This window comes from Bos indicus, chromosome 29, assembly GCF_029378745.1.
Source record: "Bos indicus isolate NIAB-ARS_2022 breed Sahiwal x Tharparkar chromosome 29, NIAB-ARS_B.indTharparkar_mat_pri_1.0, whole genome shotgun sequence".
NCBI classification, from domain to species: domain Eukaryota; kingdom Metazoa; phylum Chordata; class Mammalia; order Artiodactyla; family Bovidae; genus Bos; species Bos indicus.
The window spans coordinates 29,735,877-29,757,981 of record NC_091788.1 but is presented as its reverse complement, the minus strand read 5'-3'; the positions used below and the strand labels follow the sequence as shown (position 1 = coordinate 29,757,981).

At 44.8% G+C, this 22,105-nt stretch overlaps 1 protein-coding gene across 3 annotated transcripts; it reads right to left on the bottom strand.

The window, feature by feature from the left end:
- Positions 1 to 1,151: 1,151 nt before the first annotated feature.
- On the bottom strand, positions 1,152 to 21,139 carry DDX25 (DEAD-box helicase 25). 3 transcript variants are annotated; one of them, XM_019955125.2, is made up of 12 exons: positions 20,998 to 21,139; positions 20,303 to 20,369; positions 20,009 to 20,053; positions 19,154 to 19,289; positions 17,654 to 17,746; positions 17,466 to 17,568; positions 16,317 to 16,431; positions 14,711 to 14,888; positions 7,216 to 7,453; positions 5,605 to 5,767; positions 2,429 to 2,617; positions 1,152 to 1,351 (listed from the first exon to the last, which is right to left on the bottom strand). In XM_019955125.2, the coding sequence occupies exons 1-12, from the start codon at positions 21,058 to 21,060 to the stop codon at positions 1,290 to 1,292; spliced, it is 1,452 nt and encodes a 483-aa protein (XP_019810684.1). In that variant the 5' UTR covers positions 21,061 to 21,139; the 3' UTR covers positions 1,152 to 1,289. The 3 variants fall into 3 exon arrangements, with proteins under 3 accessions (XP_019810684.1, XP_070639151.1, XP_070639150.1); XM_070783050.1 differs by lacking the exon at positions 20,998 to 21,139 and adding an exon at positions 20,804 to 20,945; XM_070783049.1 differs by lacking the exon at positions 20,998 to 21,139 and adding an exon at positions 20,543 to 20,704.
- Positions 21,140 to 22,105: the final 966 nt, after the last annotated feature.

The following is a 22,105-nucleotide window of genomic DNA, read 5'->3' as shown; positions in this document are numbered from 1 at the left end:
TCTGTGCCCCTTATTTAAGCAAACACCATTATTAAAACAAAGCTTGCTAATTCAGAGTCTCAGCCGTGAGGCTCTGAATTCGGAAATGACTGGTACATGTGACTCATCTCTCCTCCTCAGTGTGTAGCCTACAGGATGCACAATAAATACCTATTGGAGGATGAGGATGTCGGGTGAATTTCATCTGTGTCTGAGCCCTGCCCACGGGAATAAAACATTGGCAGGCAACATGCGCGTGGAATACCAGAAGAGATAGGCCGGGAACCACCCTCCAACCTGGGATGACAGGCACACTCCCCACGGGCGCTGGTGGCCGCCTGGTGGGACAGAACTGCAGCCTGACTCTGGCCGCGGATTGCAAAGCCTGCTCGGGCTTTCTGGGAGAGTATTGATTTCCCGCTGCCACCCTGCTTACTCAAGCCCACTGTTTCATTTTTCTAGAAGTAAATGTGAGAAATGAGAAGCATGTCATCGGGACTTGTAGGAAAATGTCTAGGATTCTCACATCCACCTTGAGATTCTGAAAAGCAAACCTGACTGCTCCCTGAAATGTCACCTCCTTAATAAGGCAAGTGGGTTCCGCCAACCCCCACTGCCTGTCTTAAAGAAATGCCTATAATAAAATCACATTTTCATAGACTATAAAATAGCTGAGGATGGATTAGATCTTCTCTCATTTGAAGACATTAAGAACTAAAATAGAAAAATATTTTGAAATTCTCTATGTCAGTTGAAACGTTAAAAAAGAAGCAAAATGTTCTCTCTTTCAAACTGTTTTACTTTGTAGAGACTTTACCCTGTACTCACAGGGAAGAAGAGTGTGTGTCTGTGCGTGGGGGGCATGTGTATGTAGGGGGTGGGGGTGGGGTTGCGACCCTGGGGCGGGTCCAGACCCTGGGGTGGGAGGCGCAGAGCTTGTCAACCACTCAAATTCCAAAACAGTGACGTTCTACTGCCATCTCGTGGCGCTCTGAGCTGTTCACAGGTGGCATGACCGACTCAGGTGCTTTATATGAACTAAATCCCACAACATCCCAGTAGCCCTGCAAAGATGTTTATCTGTGAAGAGACTGGAGTAAGAAATTATCTCACTTTTTTATTCAAAAGAATCAACTGCTTCACATCAATTTGGTTCAAAAAAATCTCAGGTCTTAAAACTAAGGCTACCATGACATTTATTTTGCCATACGTAACAGCTTCATGTTGAAAAAGGCTCAACATAAAAAATTACCTTTAAAACCTACATTCTCACATAAACCAAAATACATCTAAGTGATAAAGTTATTTCTTCAATATTCAATCTTTTCAATTTCATCCATGTCTTCAGGGTCGAGTTGCTTAATACTGCTGTCTAAAAGAGCAAAAGAGAATGGAACAGTCTTATCCCAGGGCCCAAATGAAATTTCATTCCATCCAACTACATTTCTGAAGACAATGACACCTCGTATGGAAATCCTCAAGATAGGAATATTCTCTAGATTAGGTGAGGATGGGCAGGTGTCCAAACAACCAATTCACACCAACCACAACAGCATCAAATGCACCAGACAAGAGAACATGCATGTCCATATACCTTGGGGCAAAAAAAGGCCAAAGTGCAGTAAGGGCCTGGGAAGGGGCCTGGCTGAGTTCATGGGGAGTGAAGTGGGTGTGGACATACATGGGAGGGGGACGTTGCTGCATGGCAACAGGGAGCATTGATCACCACAGCAACGGCAATCTTAATGGGTCTTTCTCCACACCCATCCCCGCTCTGCTATCCTAACACAGGAGTGCTTAACCAACTTCCCTGAAGGGTCCACAGTTAGCAAGCAAACCTGTTAAAATTAAATTTTAAATTCCACCTCTGTGCCTATGTGCACTCCCCCAGGGACAGTATTCTTTGTTTCCCACAGAGGATAAGTACCACTGTCCGAAAGGTAAAAGATAACGTTTGGAGTCCTGCAAGGGTTCCTCTTCCCCTGCTCCCCAGCCATCTTCCCAGCAGGTTATCAGAGCCTGTCTTGTTTAGATGAGGGGAAGGAGGGCTGGAGGAAAGCAGCCAGACTCAGGATTTAGGATTGCCCAAGTTGGTCGCTGGGACAACAGGGAAGAGGAAAATGTAGACAAAAAAGGAAGTTGGGGACACAATATAATCTTCCAGGATCTCATTACTCACGGTGGTTCTTTATGATGTAAAATCTGGTTTAGATCCCAGAATGAGCAATAAGATAGAAATCTGAGCTCACATGAATCCCACTTGGTTTTCGGGTCTCTCTCTACCCCCGTCTCAGGTTAGGAGCTCTGACACTGAAGAGTGGACGCCTCCTACTGTCTGGTTCCCACCCCCATCCTATCACATCATGAACCCCAAGCTCGAGGCCCACGACACACGGCCACTGTCAACGTGGGCAGGTCCACAGCGCTGACTGTGAAGGGTGCCACTCACTGAAGTGGTCCTGGATCTTCATCAGTAGAGGCAGCTTATCCACCTCGATCATGTTGAAGGCAAGGCCCTTTTTCCCGAAGCGGCCCGTGCGCCCGATGCGGTGCAGGTAGGTCTCGTAGTCTGGCTCCTCTGCTTGGTTCACAGGGAGGTCAAAGTTCACGACGATCGTGACCTGCTTCACATCAATCCCTGGAAGAGGAAGGACACCACAGGGCCCTGCAGCTTCCACCTCAGGACCCAGCTATCCAAGAATCACATTTGCTGAGGGAATTCTCACTTGACAGACACAGTCTAGAATCAAGCTTGCTTTGACACATATTTGTTTGTAAGTATGTGTGAACTGTGGAAAATTCTTCAAGAGATGGAAATACCAGACCACCTGATCTGCCTCTTGAGAAATTTGTATGCAGGTCAGGAAGCAACAGTTATAACTGAACATGGAACAACAGACTGGTTCCAAATAGGAAAAGGAGTTCGTCAAGGCTGTGTATTGTCACCCTGCTTATTTAACTTATATGCAGAGTACATCATGAGAAACACTGGACTGGAAGAAACACAAGCTGGAATCAAGATTGCCGGGAGAAATATCAATAACCTCAGATATGCAGATGACACCACCCTTATGGCAGAAAGTGAAGAGGAACTCAAAAGTCTCTTGATGAAAGTGAAAGAGGAGAGTGAAAAAGTGTGCTTAAAGCTCAACATTCAGAAAACGAAGATCATGGCATCCGGTCCCATCACTTCATGGAAAATAGAAGGGGAAACAGGGGAAACAGTGTCAGACTTTATTTTTCTGGGCTCCAAAATCACTGCAGATGGTGACTGCAGCCATGAAATTAAAAGATGCTTACTCCTTGGAAGGAAAGTTATGACCAACCTAGATAGCATATTCAAAAGCAGAGACATTACTTTGCCAACAAAGGTTTGTCTGGTCAAGGCTATGGTTTTTCCTGTGGTCATGTATGGATGTGAGAGTTGGACTGTGAAGAAGGCTGAGCGCTGAAGAACTGATGCTTTTGAACTGTGGTGTTGGAGAAGACTCTTGAGAGTCCCTTGGACTGCAAGGAGATCCAACCAGTCCATTCTGAAGGAGATCAGCCCTGGGATTTCTTTGGAAGGAATGATGCTAAAGCTGAAACTCCAGTACTTTGGCCACCTCATGCGAAGAGTTGACTCATTGGAAAAGACTCTTATGCTGGGAGGGACTGGGGGCAGGAGGAGAAGGGGACGACAGAGGATGAGATGGCTGGATGGCATCATTGACTCAATGGACGTGAGTCTGAGTGAACTCTGGGAGTTGGTGATGGACAGGGAGGCCTGGTGTGCTGCAATTCATGGGGTTGCAAAGAGTTGGACACGACTGAGCGACTGATCTGATCTGATCTGATGTATGTCTACTATGCTAGGTAAGAGTGTCAGTAGAAGTGAACTCTACAGGAGTCTAACTATGTACAAAGTGTGTGTGTGTGTGTGTGTGTGGCAGGGGGTGGAGGCTCTCACCAAGCCAAAGAGCCCCTCTCTCTGCTCCCGCTGTGCTGAGTCCCCTGCAGGTTCTCTTCCCCATCAGGGCCCAGCTCCGCCCCATTCCACAGCCACTGTTCTCATCAATTTTATCATGGCCTCAACTGTCATAATAATTTCTGGACTGGCTCCCCAGTCCCTCATGTCCTACTCCTCTAATCCTCACCATGGATGCCACAGCGATGTCCAGAGCACTTGTGTTTAGAACCTGGCTGCCCAAACCGTACAGGATAAAGTACAAACAACTCAAGACTTCCAAGGGTTCTCCCCTTCCATCCATACCTCTCACACTTAATGTTTCCAGGAAGACTTCTGGGCTCGCCTGGGGCCTCCACGCCCAACACTAACATGCTGTCTGGCTCGTGATCCTTGTCCTCCCTGTACTGTGCTTCGACTCGAGCTATCTGTGCCCTCTTTCCTCTGGGGTTCTGCAGATGCGCGGTATAGTATGGTAACCATTAGCCTCACGAGGCTATTTAAATTAATTCACATTAAAAATCCAGTTCCTCAGCTACACTAGCCACACTCCCAGTGCTCAAAAGCTACTATCTATGGCTTGGACAACAGAGAATAGGAGATTTCTCTCAGTGCAAGCATTTCTATTGGACAGCGCCAGTCTAGAGGCTCAGAGGTGGTGTGCTCCCGAAGGGAAGGCCCTTTTTCAGGCTGCTCCTCCTCCAGGCTTAGCCCTTACGGCAGGTCCTCAGTTCTGTCGGGTGAACCAGTAATAAACTAGGAAACAGGGTTTGAGTATGTGGCATAGGCAAGGATACAATGGGGAAGTGAGCAAAGTAGGAAGACCCTTTGCTTGAAAAAAAGATTTTTTCCCCAGCAGTCAATAGTTTTAAAATTAAAAACACCTCAAAGATGACCAACATCGTTAGTCATTAGGGAACACAAGTAAAAAACACAAGACACCACATACATCTACTGGAAAAGTTAAGATGAAAAAGTGTCAATACCAATTACTGACAGGGATGGAGAACAACTAGAACCCTCTGGTACTGCTGGTAGAAATGCAAAATGGCATGGCTACTCTGGAAAACAGTTCTGCAGTTGCCTCTAAAGCTAAATATACATTGACCCTATGACTGAAAAATCTTACTCCTAGGTATTTACCTAAGAGAAAAGAAAATGTATGTCTGCATGAGCCCTATACATGAATGTTTATTACAGCTTCAGTCAAAATAGCCCTGAGCTGTAAGCAATCCAAATGTCCATCAATGGGTGAATAGATGAACTAATTTGGTACACGCATTCAATGGAATACTACTCAGCAATAAAAAGGAATGACCTATTGATACATGTAACAACACTGATGAATTCCAAAGTATGATGTCAAGTGGAATAAATCAGACACTGAGGTTACCAACTGCATGATTTAACTTACATGGCATTCTGGAAGAGACAAAAATACAGAAGCAGAGATCTGGCTCAGTAGTGGTCAGGGGCCATTAGTTTCAGAGACTGATTGCAAATAAGCACAGAGAAATTTTGAAGGGAGATGGAATTGTTCTGCATTTTGATTACAGTGATGGGTACATGACTACATATGTTTGTCAAAACTCACTGAACCACATCCTTAAAAAGAGTGAATTTTATCACATGTAAATGATAAACTCAATAAACCTGACTTTAAATACACACATACATACCTCGAGCGCAGACATTGGTGGTTATAAGGACTTTCTCCTTTCCGTCCCGAAACCTCTGGATGATGGAAGCTCGCTGATCCACAGTCAGCTCTCCACTCAGCAGAGACACCTGGTGGCCATCTTGCATCATCTCCACAGTCAACCATTTAGCATTTCGACGAGTCTGCAGGAAATCAAAGCCCAACACCACACCCAAGTTGAAGCAGCCTCACTGTGTGTGCAGCGCTCATGTCTGCAGGGCATGGGAGCTGGGGGTACAGGGGTTGTAGAGGGGTTTTGCTCCCCCTTCCTTTCAGGCCTAGAGAGACCTGTGAATGTGGCAGGGAGTTCTCCTGCCCCCAGGCCTCTAAGGGGCACACCCTCTCAACCTGTCACAGCTCTGCTTCTCAGCCCTGAAACAGAATAAAATGCTCCGTCCACCTCTTGTGGTGGTCAGATGACAAAATGAGGTAACCTAACAATGATGATGGGCTTAATGGTAAAGGATCCACCTGTCAATGCAAGAGAGCAGGAGATGTGGGTTTGATCCCTTGGTCAGAAAGACCCCTGGAGAAAGAAATGGCAATCCATTCCACTATTCTTGCCTGAGAAATTTCATGGATAAAGGAGCCTGGCAGGCTACAGTCCATGGGTCTCCAAAGACTGAGATGCGACTTAGTGACTGAACAACAACAACAACGATGATTAAGTTGTTGTGTGTGCCAGGCACCTTGCAAAAACCTTTACTTACATCACGCTCATCTACTTCCGTAATGATCTGATGAAGCAGGTGTCTAAGCTCATTTGAAAAAACTAAAAAATTAACCTAAAGCATAAAACCATTAAGTGCTCTGCCCAGGGTTACATGGCTACTCTGTGGCAGGGCTACACTTTCCCGTACTCTACAGGTGTGTTTCCAAGGCCATCCACTGCTGGGCAGGGCTCTTCCAGGATGGGGGCAAGGAGGTATGTGGAACAGACTTTGCTCTCATGGAGCTGACAGTGTTCACGTGGTGGTGAAAAAATACAATCCAGAACAGGAACACGAACAATGTCAGAGAGAAAAGTAAATATGAAAAGAAAAATAAAGGGCTATCAACAGCGAGTAACTGAGTGGCTGCCTTGCTCATAGTAAGTTTGGAAATGAAGAGAACATTTTTAACCTGATAAAGGGTATCTGTGAAAACAGTCACAGTAACATCAACTTGAACGGGGACATGTTAGAAGCAGTCCCTCTAAAAGAAGCATGCCTGGGGAGTTCCCTGGGGCCCTAATCCTAATTCCAGTGGTTAGGATTCTGGGCTTTCACTGCCATGGCCCAGGTTCAATCCCTGGTCAGGGAACTGACCAAGTTGCATGGCATAACCAAAAAAGAAAAAAAAATTAAATCAACATAAAAGGAGGATGCCCTGTTTCACGTCATATTGAAGTCCTATTTCATCACTTCAGTGTCACCCATAAAATACAAGTAATCTCTATTCAAAGTTGCTCTGAAAATTGAACGACATCACGAATAAACAGTGTGGAACACAGTGCCCGGCTCCCTGGCTCTCACTCATCTGACTGTCCCCTGCCCCCATCTGCACGGAAGTCTGGGCACAAGGAAGGCGAGTCCCTGGCAGGTGGAGCTACCTGGCAGAAGATGATGGCCTGGCCTATGGTGATGCCGCCGTAAATGTTGCAGAGAGCCTGGTACTTGTCTTTCCTGTTCCCGCACAACACGTAGTACTGTCGGATGTTGTTCAGGGTCAGCTCCTCTTTTCGTAACTTGATAACATTGGGGTCAGGAATGATTCGCTCGGCAAACTGCCACACAGAGTCTTCAAAGGTCGCCGAAAACAAGAGCATCTGGCACTCGGAGGGTAAAGCTCTGGGAGAGAGAAGGGAAAAGGGCATCACCCAACTGCCAGGCCTGTCCCACTCCAGGGCGCAGCTCCCAGCACTGGCTGCCCACGGCCATCAGCTGCCCCCCACGCCCCTGCTCCCGCCCCAGGGTCACCGTGAAGGGCGCTGTGGACAAGAGAACTACACCTGCTGCAGAGGGCCACGTGTCAGCCCCTCCCTCCCTCCCAGGGTTTGGGGAATGCATAAACTGAACACGGGGCTCCAGAGTGAAGGTCAGCTAAGAGATCTGGAGGGCTTGGGGGTTTCCAAGCCAGTCACCTCCTTAGGAGAGACGGCTTATGGAGCCTAGGGTGTCAGTCCAGGGGTTGTTTATGGGAATCATCTCACATGAGCTCCATGCAGATGAGGGGCACAGAGGCTCATCACTCAAAGGCAGGTGTTCTATCTACTGAGTAGGAAAGGACAGTCACGTGAAGTCTATGTGGAATGCGAAGACCCGGATATAAATAAAAGGGTGCAGAAGGGGAAGATGCTGCTGCATGGAAAATGCAAGCTAAACCCACACTGAACACAGGACAATTGATACCCCAGTTCAAAAATAGGTAAGATGAACCCACAGAGTCAGCAGTTAGGACAGAGCTAAGTCTGAGGAGGAGAGAGGGCTGGTGACAGGAGACGGCCTGCAGGGCACTTTCTGGAGCACTCTGAGAAAGATCTCAGTCTTGACGGATCCACTGTTCCATGAGCATAGCCTCTCTGCGATAATTCACCCAGTGTACACTTAGGATTTCTCTGTACATATGTTAAACATCAATTAAAAAGTTAGTTTTCAAAAAAACAGAAGAGACCAGAGAGAAATCACTGCCTTTGAGAAGACAACAGAGCACTTAAGAGGAAAAGTCCTTAGTGCTAAAAGGGAACAGGAGAGTTCATACAATTCAGCGATTCCAAACATTATACCAAGCCTGGGACCTGAATCCCCAGGAGCTTTTCACACAACTGGACGGATTTCGGGTTGACTGTGGGAGACTGACTACATGTGTTACCTTCTCAGAGTCCCACATCACACTCATGTGATTATAAAAGGATGAAGCTATGAACTCACAAAACGTGAAGAATCCAAGAAGAGAAATGGGTGGAAGAGACATTTCAATATAGTTTTGCAAGATGGAAAAGCATGATAATGGAGAAGGTGCATGACGCTAAGATACGTGTGCTACAGAGGGAAATGCTGCTGGAAAGGCAGTGGATGTCTCAGAACCCTGGGAGGTCTAAGACCTGCGACACCAGAGAATTCAGAGGAAGGACTGGCAGGGGTTGGGGGCCTCTGAAGAGACTGGAGGACAATCTGCATTGGCCATCTGTTCTACTACAATCTTTCATCTGAAAAGACGGCCCCAGGACTGGTACCCCAAGGCTGGGGCCATTTCCTTCCAAAAAGTAAATTTATACAAATTATCCAAGGGAAAGAAACATGGGTTGTTCTGTAGAACACTGGATTTTAAAGACTTAGTATGCAAAAAAATGCAGACTATTAATAATTTTTATACTGATAAAATATTGGTTACTTGTTAAGACACTTATTTTGATATCAAATTAAATAAAATGATTTTTTTCATAACATTAATTTCACCTGTTTCTTTTTTTAATGTGGCTATTAGAAAATTTTAAATTACACATGTGGCCTGCATTGTATTTTTATTGGACAGTGCTGTGGCTTAATGTATTTTAAACAAAAGGAAGGAAAAACTAAAAACTGAAGTCTTAAAAACATCTTGACTTCTATGAAGTTTTTATACAACACAGAAAATATAAAACAAAAGGCTGCTAGACGTTGTTTCCAAACACAAACCAGCCTCTGTTCAACCCCAGCAGGAGCAGCAGACAGAGCAAATATAAACTCTGGCAGATTCCATTCAACCTATGAACTCCTTACCAAAGAACACAAACAGCTCTTACCAGCTGAATGTCTGCATCTTTGTACACAACACTACTAAAAAGGCATACGATCTGCTTCCCTGTGATACTGAACTGTTCACTACCAAAGTTTTGGGGCTCTTTGTAAGGTCAAACTTGCAGAAGCCTTACAAGATTTCTTTCTGTGGAGAAATGGAAGCAGACATGTGTTTACAAGATGCCAGGCATTGTAGCTGGCCAGCGAAAGGATTTAAAATATTAGTCTATTTTCAAAGCCTGAGAGAAAAACAATGTCCATCTCTAATTTAGAAATAAATTAAGGATGAGAAAGAGATTACAGTAAAACAGAATTAACACACTATATCTCCAAAACGGTCTGATGACCAATGAAGATGCCGTATACTGACTGCACCCGAGTTGTCTGGTGTTCTGTAAAGGCTGCAACAAAAACTCACAGCAAACATTTAAAATGGGAAACTAACAGGGACCTACTGTACAGCACATGGAACTCTGCTCAATGTTATGTGGCAGCCTGGATGGAAGAGAGGTTTGGAGAAGAATGAATACATATATATTATAAAGCAGAGACATTACTTTGCCAACCAAGGTCTGTCTAGTCAAAGCTATGGTTTTTCCAGGAGTCATGTATGGATGTGAGAGTTGGACCATAAAGAAAGCTGAGTGCTGAAGAATTGATGCTTTTGAACTGTGGTGTTGGAGAAGACTTTTGAGAGTCCCTTGGACTGCAAGGAGATCCAACCAGTTCATACTTTGGCCACCTGATGCGAAGAACTCACTCACTGGAAGACTCTGATGCTGGGAAAGACTGAAGGCAGGAGAAGGGGACGACAGAGGATGAGATGGTTGGATGGCATCCCCAATTCTATGGACATGAGTCTGAGTAAGCTCTGGGAGTTGGTGATAGACACGAAGCTTGGCGTGCTGCAGTCCATGGGGTCACAAAGAGTTGGACATGACTGAGCAACTGAACTGAACAGAGTCCCTTGGCTGTTCACCTGAAACTATCACAATATTGTTCACTGGCCATACTGCAAAACAAAATAAATACTTCAAAAGGAAAAAAAAAAAAAACTTGCAGGAAAAAATGACTTGTTTTTCCTTTTTTAGAAATAAAACTACTTCCGAAGTCCAGCCAAGTTGAGGACTTTCTCATTTCTTTACTAAATTTGTAAGGAATCCATCTTTTAATTTCTCGAGTTTAAGTCATCTCTGTGGTTTATAATCTTTTTCCCTGAGGAGGAGAGGTTTCACTTATGATGAGATCTAATAGACTTTGGGGTGTTTGAAAATGATGGACATTTTAGGTATGGATGACCCAGACGATGGATTTATGGATGCAAAGGATCTGAATGACAAACACTTGGTCTACTAAAACAAGTGTGCAGATGCAGTGGGAGGACATTCCGAGGGAGCTGGAAATTCTTACAGGTCTAAAAACCACTGTTGCTAGCTCCTAAGTATTCAACGCTTGGACACTTGTGTTCAGAGGCTATCTCACTGGACTGATACCAAGCATCACTGTGGGCTTCTCATACATATATATATATATACACACATACACACATGTGTGTGTGTGTGTGTGTATAGAACAGATAACTAATAAGGACCTACTGTATAGCACAGGGAACCCTACTCAAAACTCTGTAATGACATATATGGAAAAAGAATCGAAAAGAGTGGCCATATGTATAACCAAGTCACTATGTTGTACAGCAGAAAGTAACACAATGTTGTAAGTTAACTGTGTGTGTGTACTACACTACAAAAATTTTTTTTAAAAAAGAATCAGTGTGGGCTTACTGATGGCAGAGCTCCAAATCAAAATGAATTTTACATCTGACTATATTCTGTTTTACTGCGACATACAAGGAGAGAAGGCTGCAAGGAGTCCCAAGGACACTAGAGCAGAGAAACATCCTATAGCACTGTGAGACCCAAAGCAAAGTGTCACGACTATCTCTGTCATTAAATACAGGCAGTATGTGTAATTAGTTCTAATGGATTTATAGTCTCTTCGTAAAAAGCTCCGTAATTCTGTATTATAAGAATATACAGTAGGGACTCCCCTGGCGGTCCAGCGGGTAGGACTCTGTGCTCTCACCGCCAAGGGTCAGGATCGATCCCCAGTCAGGGAACTAAACTCCCACAAGCTGTGTGGTGCAGTCAAAAAAAAAAAAAACCAGCACAGCCTCCAAAATTTAAGCATCCAATGTTTTAAAAGATTAAATTGCTGTATCAGAGATAAAACATTATTGTATTTTTCTCATGCATATTTACCTAATTCTCCTATGAATTACTACTTATTGCCACAGTTTAGTTCGACAGTTTGTTTAAACAGAAAAGCACATAATATATAATTTCAAATAAACACATATTTTACATATTTTTATGTTAAAGTAATAACACGTGCATGATTAGTTCTTCTGTATTATATATATTATTATACATACATGACATATATGCGTGTGTGCATTTCCCTGCTGTGACTGGGTTGGCTTCCTAAAAAGTTGGTCACCATAGGGAAAGAAGTAACGTAAGAAATTTCCCCAGATCTGGTGGACACAAATTCTGGAAATGAAAAGCATGTGCCACGTGTGTAGTACAATGAAGAAAAAAAAATCTGAACCAAGCCGAGAAGTCTCATTATACTGTGGATAAAAAGATTCCAAAATCTTCTAGAGAAAAAAGAACATCACAGACAAAAGTCTGGGGATAGGGATGACATTAAACTTTCCAGTAGCAACACCAGAAACAGAATATTAACTATAGTAAAAAAAAAGAACCAACCAACCAAACCAAAAAAACAACCACCATTTTTCTGTTTTCAACACTGTTTCTGAATTTATAGGGAGAAAGCTTTCTAGGACAAGATTCCACATCCAGGCAAAATCAACTCAGAGATCGAATTTACAGGCACAGTAAAAACATTTTCAGACATGCAGGGGCTAGAAAATGGACTTCCTACACCTCCTTTTGCAGGAAGTCACTGGACTGTATGTTCCAGCATATTCAGTAAACCAAGAAAAAGGACCCACAGGACAGGAGATTCAAAACTGGGAACAAGGACAGGGGAAACTGACACGACTGTGGCTGCAGGAGTGCAACCAGCCCAGCTAAAACCAGAGACAGTGTGTGTGGAGGATCTCCTGGGAAAAAAACCACTGGCGCTTTAAGACACATTTGACTGTCTAGAGATATCAATGACATATGACACCTCTACATGACGATAGTAGCCAAAAAGGGAAAACAGGCAAATTTAGGGGGAAAAGTTACACACAAAAAAACGTAACTAGAGACTCCCTTGTGGTCCACTGGTTAAGAATCTGCCTTGCAATGTGAGGGACAAGGGATCGACCCCTGGTCAGGGAACTAAGATCCCACATGCCCACAAGCCACAAGCACTGAGCCTGCAAGCCCTGGGGCTGACGTAGTGCAACTAGAGAAAGTCCATGAAATTCAATAAAGGCCCAGTGCAGCCAAGATAAACAACAACAACCCACATAATTATAATAGTTCAATGCTCCACAGTGAACAATACTTGTGTTGTGGTAATAATATTAATACTGACCATTAATGTAACCAAACTCTTATGATACAACCACTGAAGCCATAGAGGGGACAGGATAGTGAGAGTGGGGGTGGTATGCTGCTGCTGCTGCTAAGTCGCTTCAGTCGTGTCCGACTCTGTGCAACCCCATAGACGGCAGCCTACCAGGCTCCCCAGTCCCTGGGATTCTCCAGACAAGAACACTGGAGTGGGTTGCCATTTCCTTATCCAATGCATGAAAGTGAAAAGTGAAAGTGAAGTCGCTCAGTCGTGTCTGACTCTTAGCGACCCCATGGACAGCAGCCTACCAGGCTCCTCTGTCCATGGGATTTTCCAGGCAAGAGTACTGGAGGGGGGTGCCATTTCCTTCTCCAATGCATGAAACTGAAAAGTGAAAGCGAAGTCGGTCAGTCGTGTCCGACCCTCAGCGACCCCATGGACTGCAGCCCACCAGGCTCCTCTGTCCATGGGATTTTCCAGGCAAGAGTACTGGAGTGGGGTGCCATTTCCTTCTCCAATGCATGAAAGTGAAAAGTGAAAGTGAAGTCGCTCAGTCGTGTCTGACTCTTATCGACCCCATGGACTGCAGCCTACCAGGCTCCTCTGTCCATGGGATTTTCCAGGCAAGAGCACTGGAGTGGGGTGCCACTGCCTTCTCCAAGGGGGTGGTACAGAAGGACTAAATTCCCACTTTCTCTAATGGGAAGCCAGCTGCTGTTTAGCTGCTCAGGCATGTCCAACTCTTTGCAACTCCATGGACTGTAGCCCGCCAGGCTCCTCTGTCCATAGCATTTCCCAGGCGAGAATACTGGAACGGGTTGCCATTTCCTTCTCCAGGGGATCTTCCCAACCCAGGGTTCGACCTGCATCTCTTACACTGGCAGATTCTTACCACTGAGCCACCTCGGAAGAGACAATATACAATGAGAAGCAGCAATGAGCTTGTTATTTAAAGATATGACAGTTAATGCCAAAACGGACAGTGTTCTCTAGGGTTTGGGGGCAGGGGATTACTGGTTTTCATTATAAGTCTTTCAATATCCTATTTGAATTTAACACAGTCCCTTGTAGCTCAGTTGGGAAAGAATCTGCCTGCAATGCAGGAGACCCGGGTTCAATTCCTGGGTTGGGAAGATCCCCTGGAGAAGGAAAGGGCAACCCACTCCAGTATTCTTGCCTGGAAAATCTCATGGACAGAGGAGCCTGGCGGGCTACCATCCACGGGGTTGCAAGAGTCGGACATGACTTAGCGACTAAATGACTACCACCATAAATGCTTTAAAAGGAAGTGATACATAGAGGCCCACTCCCAGAAATTCTGATTCCATAAGGTTCAGCTTAGGCCTCATAATCTGAAATTTTAAGCCCCATGGTGATCCTGGGAGAGAGGCTTAGCAAAATGACAAGATTTACTTAACAACTTACGGGCAAGGTCAGGACTAGACCACTAGGTTGCTGACCCCAGGTTACTGCGTCTTTACAATAGCGCCATGGGGTTTTAATAAATTCTCTTTAGAATTTTGTTCAAATATAAGATTATTGGCAAAATTTGGTGCAGACCCACTATATGGATTTCATCTGTGAGCCTGTAGCACAAGAATAAAGCAAAGTTATACGATGAAGTGCGAAATTACAGGTCGAAGGCTCACTGAGCTGCTAAAAATCATGAAAACCCAATCTGCTTTAAAGGAGAAGGAAGTGGGGAATAAGCAGTAAAGACAATGAAGAGCAGTGGACAAATGAAATCCCTTATCTGGACAGAAGATCTAGGAAGAAAAGGATGGATGTGAAAGTTACCTTTGAATACGAATGCTTTGGTCTGCAAATCCCTGCGTGTCGATCATCACATCAGCTTCATCCAGGACAAACACACGAATCTTAGTCAAATCAATTAATTTTCGCTTGAAACACCAATCCAGGACGGTCCCAGGAGTGCCAATTACAATCTGTTTGGTGACATCCGTGCCTCTGGGAACTATGGAGAAAAGGGTTGGAAGGTCTTCTTTAGCTGGAAACCACTCTAACCGTCTGGAATTCTGAGTCACGCAACACATTTCCTATTGGTTTCCCAAAGGCAAACCCTGAGGGTCATTGTGGTTTTTGACAGAGTTTTAGGAGAAGTCTCTGAGTTTCTTGGTTTACAGAAACGGTAACAGTCCTGAGTAACTGATTCTGCCTCACAGTCATTTAAAAAGCCGGCCTGCAACATCTCCACTGTCCTACAGGAAAGTGGCACAGCAGGGAAAGGCCTACAGGCCCTCCCCAAACGGAAAACCACCACAATGTCCATCAAGAGGTCCCATGAAAAAAAAATGATGGAATATTATACAGCTGGTCAAAAGGAGGACATGGGGCTATACACACTGACACGAAAAGATGTTTAAGATGCGTAAGTTTTTGAACAGTACAAAAAAAAAAATGTTCCCATTTTTGGTCAACACTCAAAAACAAAAAACCCCACAGATTTGATAACAAAACCATAGTTGTCTTTGGAAATAGGTTTTTGAAAGATGAGAAGGAACAACTTATACTTTTACCTTTGAATTTTCTGGGTTTTAAAGACTTTTTTAAAGCTATATGCATGTAGCACTTTCATGAAGAAGTAAAACAATAAAAGCTGTTCTGTACAAAACAACTGAGCCTCACAGAAGAGAACAGGCAAAAGCACTGAGCTGTTGTTCCAGCTGTGGGAGTGATAAGCTAACATGCACTGGATCTTTATCACATGCTAGAGGTGCACGCAGTGCTCCATCTCTATCATTTCATTAAATTCAGGTTAACAACTCTATGATACAGGTGCCATGATGTCCTCACTTTAGAGGCGAGAAAGCAGAGAAGGTATTAATACACCATGATTGTTGGTGGAGTCAGGATCTAAAATATGAGCCAGGGAAACTTCCCAGGCAGTCCAGTCATTAAGACTTCAACGCAGGCAGTGCAGGTGTGACCCCTTGCCAGAGAACTAAGATCCCACATGTCACAGGGCTCAGCCAAAAGAAAAGATGAAATTTAAAAGTTGGCTGCTGCTGCTGCTAAGTCACTTCAGTTGTGTCCGACTCTGTGTGACCCCATAGACGGCAGCCCACCAGGTGCCGCCGTCCCTGGGATTCTCCAGGCAAAAACACTGTTGCCATTTCCTTCTCCAATGTATGAAAGTGAAAAGTGAAAGGGAAGTCACTCAGTCATGTCTGACTCTTAGCGACTCCATGGACTGCAGCCTTCCAGGCTCCTCTGTCCATGGGATTTTCCAGTTAAAGAGTACTGGAGTGGGGTGCCATTGCCTTCTCCTAAAAGTCAGCTAAAAATAAATAAATAAGATAGTTAAATACACACACACACACACACACACACACACACACACACATATATATATATCAGCCAGGACTGGCTCACTGGTACATACTTCGATTTCCTCGAATGGCATACATCACTTGAACATCCACACAGAATTTCCCCATCCGTTCGACCACACGGCCAGTTTGCAGAGCCAGTTCATAAGTAGGAGCCAAGCAGAGGCACTGACAGAGAGACAAGGGGGAAGGAGAAAGCTTCACCATTATGCAATTCTGAAATACAATTAAAATTTGTGGAGGTATAGTGACATTATGTATAAAATAGATAACTAATGAGAAGCCACTACATAGCTCAGGAACTCAGTGCTCTGTGGTGACCTAAATGGGAAGGAATCCAAAAGAGAGGGGATATATGTATCCGTGTGGCTGATTCACTTTGCTGTACAGTAACTGTAAAGCAACTACACTCGTGTCTGCTCAGTCATGTCGGGTGTGCTCAGTCAGGTAATGATTCTTTTTGGCCTCATGGACTGGAGCCCACCAGGCTCCTCTGTCCATGGGACTTCCCAGGCAAAAATCCTGGAATGGACTGCCATTTCTTTCTCCAGGGGATCTTCTCGACCCAGGGATTGAACGTGTGTCTCCTGTGGCTCTAGTTCCAGCCCCTGCTCAGCCACTCTCTGACAACTGTGACCTCAAAGGCAACCTCTCCCTCTCCAAGGCTGTTTCCTTCCGTGTTAAGAGGGACTGGGTGAGCTACAGCCTTATAGCCATTACTACTGAATGCTCACTTTATGTTGAGCATAGTGCTAAAAATGTGCATTATTTCACTCAATCTGCATGACAATCCTATGAGGCAGATACCCATTCATTCAATGTTTAAGGAGCGGTTTCTACAGGGCAAGCACCGTGCTTGGTGTCAGGGTTCAAGGGCAAACTGGACAGCTGTGATCCACACCTTTATAGATGTTATTTTTATTAACAAGAAAATGTACTCCAAAAGATTTACTAACTCTCCTAAGGTTTTCAGCTGGTAGGTAGAGAGGCTGGTATTGGAACCAGTCGAACTATGAAGACTGTGCTCTCGAACTATGAAGACTGTGCTCTCAGTCACTACCCTACACTGCTGCCTATAATCCTATGATTTTAAGAAAGAATGTCTATTCTAAATATCATCACATCATGGCAGCACTGCTGCCCATCACTAAAATACCACTGGCGCTGCAAGCATTCCTCTCTCTCTCTCAGCCTTTCCTTACCTGTGGAAACAATTTCAAGGCATTAACTCTGCTGAGCATTGCCAATACAAAAGCAGCTGTCTTTCCTGTTCCAGACTGGCTCTGGGCTATGAGGTTCTGGGGTCTGTAGGAAAGAGGAGACGCTGGGCATCAACTGAATATGAGACCAAAAATAACCAAGTTGCAACACGATTTCCCTGGAAACTCACGGATGTGCCAGCATCATTGGAAGAGCCATCTCTTGAATTTTGGATGGTCTATTAAATCCCATTGCATAGATCCCTTTTAGTAACTCTTCCTTGCTGTCAAAAAAAGAAATCAAATACTTGAAGGCTATGATGCATCAGTAGCCTCAGAAATACAAACATGAAAAGTGCATTTCTAAATTAGGCCACTTTGCAACTGCGTATGAAAAGTATTAATAATATATCTAAATCTCAACTCTCAAACATATACAATCATGCCAGTACATTTAGAGCAGTAAAGCAATAAGTTATGTTATTAGCTTAGACCAAGCATAGTAGTAAGGCCCTAAAGGGGAACTCTCTCTTGAACTAAGAGAAAAAAAAAATGGGAAAACTCATCTGAGAGAAATACAATTTTCCAGGAGAGGTTTGCTTTCCACACAAGCAGAAAACTAAGTGATATTTATCATTTATTTCTTTTAAATCAATGACAAACTTCTATGTTTTAACTGCAATTTTCAGAGAAGACAAAATTTCATTCAGGTGATTCTATTATCAGTTCTATCTAGAAGAAGATGCAATATTAGCTCATTCTTCTAAGCTGGTATTTTAAATGCCTCTTTCCTGGTCAGGGGCGGGGGTCTCAAGACAGGTGTTCAGAAGAGAATAAAGTAAAGCAGGCTGGAATACTTCCACTACAGTGACATGCACAGTCTGGATGTGTTTAATTGGTAGAGGAACTGCTAGATTACTGGCAGCCAACTGTTGATCATAGGTAAGCGTCTCCGCATTTAGAAAGAGGACATCAGGATTTTGGATTTCTCCACATCAGTAACTCTCCCTGTTAAAATACATTTCCTTAATGCCAACTGATAAATCCCTAGGAAATACAAACCAATTTGAGAAAATTATTTACATACCATTTGAGACAAAAAGGAAAGAGGTAAAAGTTTGTAACTTATCTCAAGGAGTATTTGGGCCACCAAATTTCCCATTATCTGTATTCTGGTATTGTTATTGCTGTTTAGTCGCTAAGCCATGTTTAACTCTTTTGCGGCCCCATGAACTGGACTGCAGCCCATCAGGCTCCTCTGTCCATTGGATTTTCCACGCAAGAAAACTGGAGTGGGTTGCCATTTCCTTCTCCAGGGGATCTTCCCAGCCCAGGGATTAAACCTGTGTCTCCCGCATTGACAGGTGGATTCTTCACCACTGAGCCACCAGGGAAGCCCTGTATTCTGGTATAGAGAGTAGCAATGTGGCTGTGTCTGGCTTAGCTATCCCCCATAGCACAGCAAGGTTAAAAATTTTACCATAAGAAAGGTGCTCAAGTCATTGTACAACTCAGATAGCCTAGTGTTCCTCTTTGAGTTGTATTTTATTTCCTGGCAAAACGTCCACATCTCAGTTGAATGCTGATTATTAGAACATGAAGGAGAATCTGATGGGTTTATTATTAGCAGATTAGTTTGTTCTGTGCTACACTTTCTGGCATTTTCCCACACTTAAGGCACAAATACTCACAGCCGCAGCTCTTCAAATGTTTTCACTGAGTAGAGTGGAGAGCTGGGATCCTTTTGTAAGACTTCGACCCGGTGACTGGATTCTACTAAGGACTGCCGGATTAACTTGTTTAAGAGTGAATTAGCTGCCAAATCCACTAGAAAAGCAAGGATAAAAAAGGGGATATTGCAGGGGAAAAGTCAAGCCTCCCAAATGACATCTAACAAGTTGCTTCCTTTCATTCAGTGACTGTATATCAAGCAACTGCTCCTGCTGTCATTTTTCTTCTAAAAGAAAGTTCTAGAAGGTTCTAGAAAGAATGACACAGCACTGAGAATTCTTTTTTTGTTTCTTAGACTCTGCCCTACACCAGACTCTATCCTCAAGCAAGCCTACATCCATTGCCACCAGTCCTACTTTGTCCTTGCCAGCTGAAAATTCTTAACCCATTCCTACATATTCTATTTCAATTTTCCTCTGAAGAGGTAATCCCCACTCCCAAGTTAGTGTTTTTTCTGACATTCACTATTCATAAAGAAAAGAGAAGCAAAGATGGTTCTTTTCCACTTAAGATATTATTCATTCACATTGTGAAGTCATGATTACATGAAACAGAAGTGAAGAGAAGTCACTGAGTCATGTCCAACTCTTTGCGACCCCGTGGACTGTAGCCCACCAGGCTCCTCCATCCATGGGATTCTCCAGGCAAGAATACTGGAGTGGGTTGCCATTTCCTTCTCCAGGGGATCTTCCCGACCCAGGGACTGAACCCAGGTCTCCCACATTGCAGGCAGACGCTTTAACCTCTGAGCCACCAGGGAAGCCCTACATGAAACAGAATGCTAGTAAATACCCACAAATGGATTTATTTCCTACCTACATCATCTTCATCATCTTCTTCGATCCTATTAACAGAACCATCTAAAAGGATGTGAGGGGGGAAAAAAAAAAAAACTGTAAAGATAAATGCCAAGCAGAAACATCTAGCGTATTATCCCAGTTTCTCTTGCTGACTCTACAGTGTGCACAAAAGAGTCAAGCAGTAGAGAAGAGGGTAAAAAGACTGGGAAGGAGTGGAGGGCCCTGAGTGTTAAGGGAGCTAAAGCTGGGATATGAGGAAAACAACACTTTTTCAAGGAACTGAGCCCAATCTCCTTTAACAGCACTCACCTATGTTTGGGATGGTAGCACTCTTGATACCCAGAAGGTGGTTCTGGGGGTGGATGAGGTTTGAAAACTATTGAAAGATACAAAATTCAATCAATATTAGGAAGCAAACCATCAAGCAGCCCAGTGCTGCCCCCTAACAGACGAAGGAAGAAAGGGAAGATCCCCCTCCCAATACTGTTTCTTTTGCAATGTTATGTATAAATGGATTCCTTTGAGGAACTGATCTCCTGTATGAATTACCCTAAAATTGGAAGGAGACTTTCCGCTGCCCCTGCATGTGAAATTCCTCTTTATAAGTCTCTGGTCTAAATGGGACGGTCCTTGGGGGTCACAGGACAAGCAAAGGAGAGTAGACAGGAAAGCGTGTTGGTAGCTAAGATGAAGATGAACGCTAGCCGAGGCTTAGTGGTCAAATTGGGAGAATAGAAAAGTCGGGGTCTACTTGGGGCCACCAGCTGCGTTCCCTCCCGGCGCAAGTGTCTTCATTTTGCCCTTTCCAACCCAAGGTCTTGTTTTTCTCGGAGTCTCCCTTCCGGTGGCCCTCTTCCAAATCCTTGTCACATCTCCTCTCTGACCACCTGACACCCCACTCCAAACGCTACCGGGGCTCCCCCTTCCCCTTCCCAGCACATTTCCCTCAGGGAGTGCTGTTCTAGCTCCCACCCGCTGGCCCTCCCCGGCTCGGTGGCGGTTACGTGGCCGTTCAGCCGCTCGCTCTCCGCGGCCCCCGCGTCGCCTCCCCAAAGTAACGACGCCATCGCTGCGACGGCTGCTTCCGGCCCCAGCACGTGCGACAGTCACAGGCGCGAGGCAGCACGCGGCTCCACGCAGCGGCCAATGGGCTTTCCTCCAGCCGGGCGGGGGTGGGGGTGGGGGGGGAGAGCCACCACCCGCAGCGCGCAGGCGCCCTAGCTGCGGGGAAGTGGGAGGAGTCAGGGGCGGAGGGCGTGGTCCGGGGAGGAGCGGGCGGGCGGTAGCTGTCCTCCACCCGGCCGCAAGTCCGCGCCAGGCGTTAGAAACCCGGCACGGGCGCTTCTGTGGTGAATGTTAGAATGTTAGGCGAACCTCTGCTGAGCCAGCAGCGGCGTGGGAGACTAAGCGGCAGGAATCTCCGCACTGATTCGAGAGTCCTACCTCTTCTCCCCCACCACCCTCTCCCCAGACTATTCTTCAGGTGGTGGGGCAGGACCCCTGCACCCCGCTTCAAACTCGCATGTTCGCCTTCCCCCGAAACTTCTGCTGCTACGTTTCAAGATGTCAGAAAGGCTAGAGTGAATGGCATAGGAAAGTGGAGTCAGACGGAGTGAGGTTCACCGGACAAATGGGAAAGATGCAGAGAGGAAGTAAAGTTATTCAAATTCTAACTACTGTCCCTGTTACTCGATACCTGTCATTTTTCCAAATACCGGCTTATTTTCATCTTAGTTCTGATACGTGCCTCGTGCTGAAACAACGCGGAGAAAACTGTTTCCCCTTTGGTACAGCCTTCACCTCGCACCTTCACCTGCACAATCAGGGATAGATTCTACTAAATGACTGCTAAATCTGGACAAAAGAGGCAGAATATTTTTTTCTTCAAATTTTCTAACCGGAATCTTGAGATTTCAATCAGTATCTCTAGAAAAACGTGCAAAATCCTAGTTATGACCTCTCCGTGGTGCTGAAGCAAGACTCCCTATCCTTGTTCGGTCACTCAGACATCTCGGTCATTTGTTATGAGATGATCACATTCCTTTTCGGCCCTTCATGTGGAGTCTAATTGTAAATGGTTTTGACTCTCAATGATAGCTTTCTACTAATTAA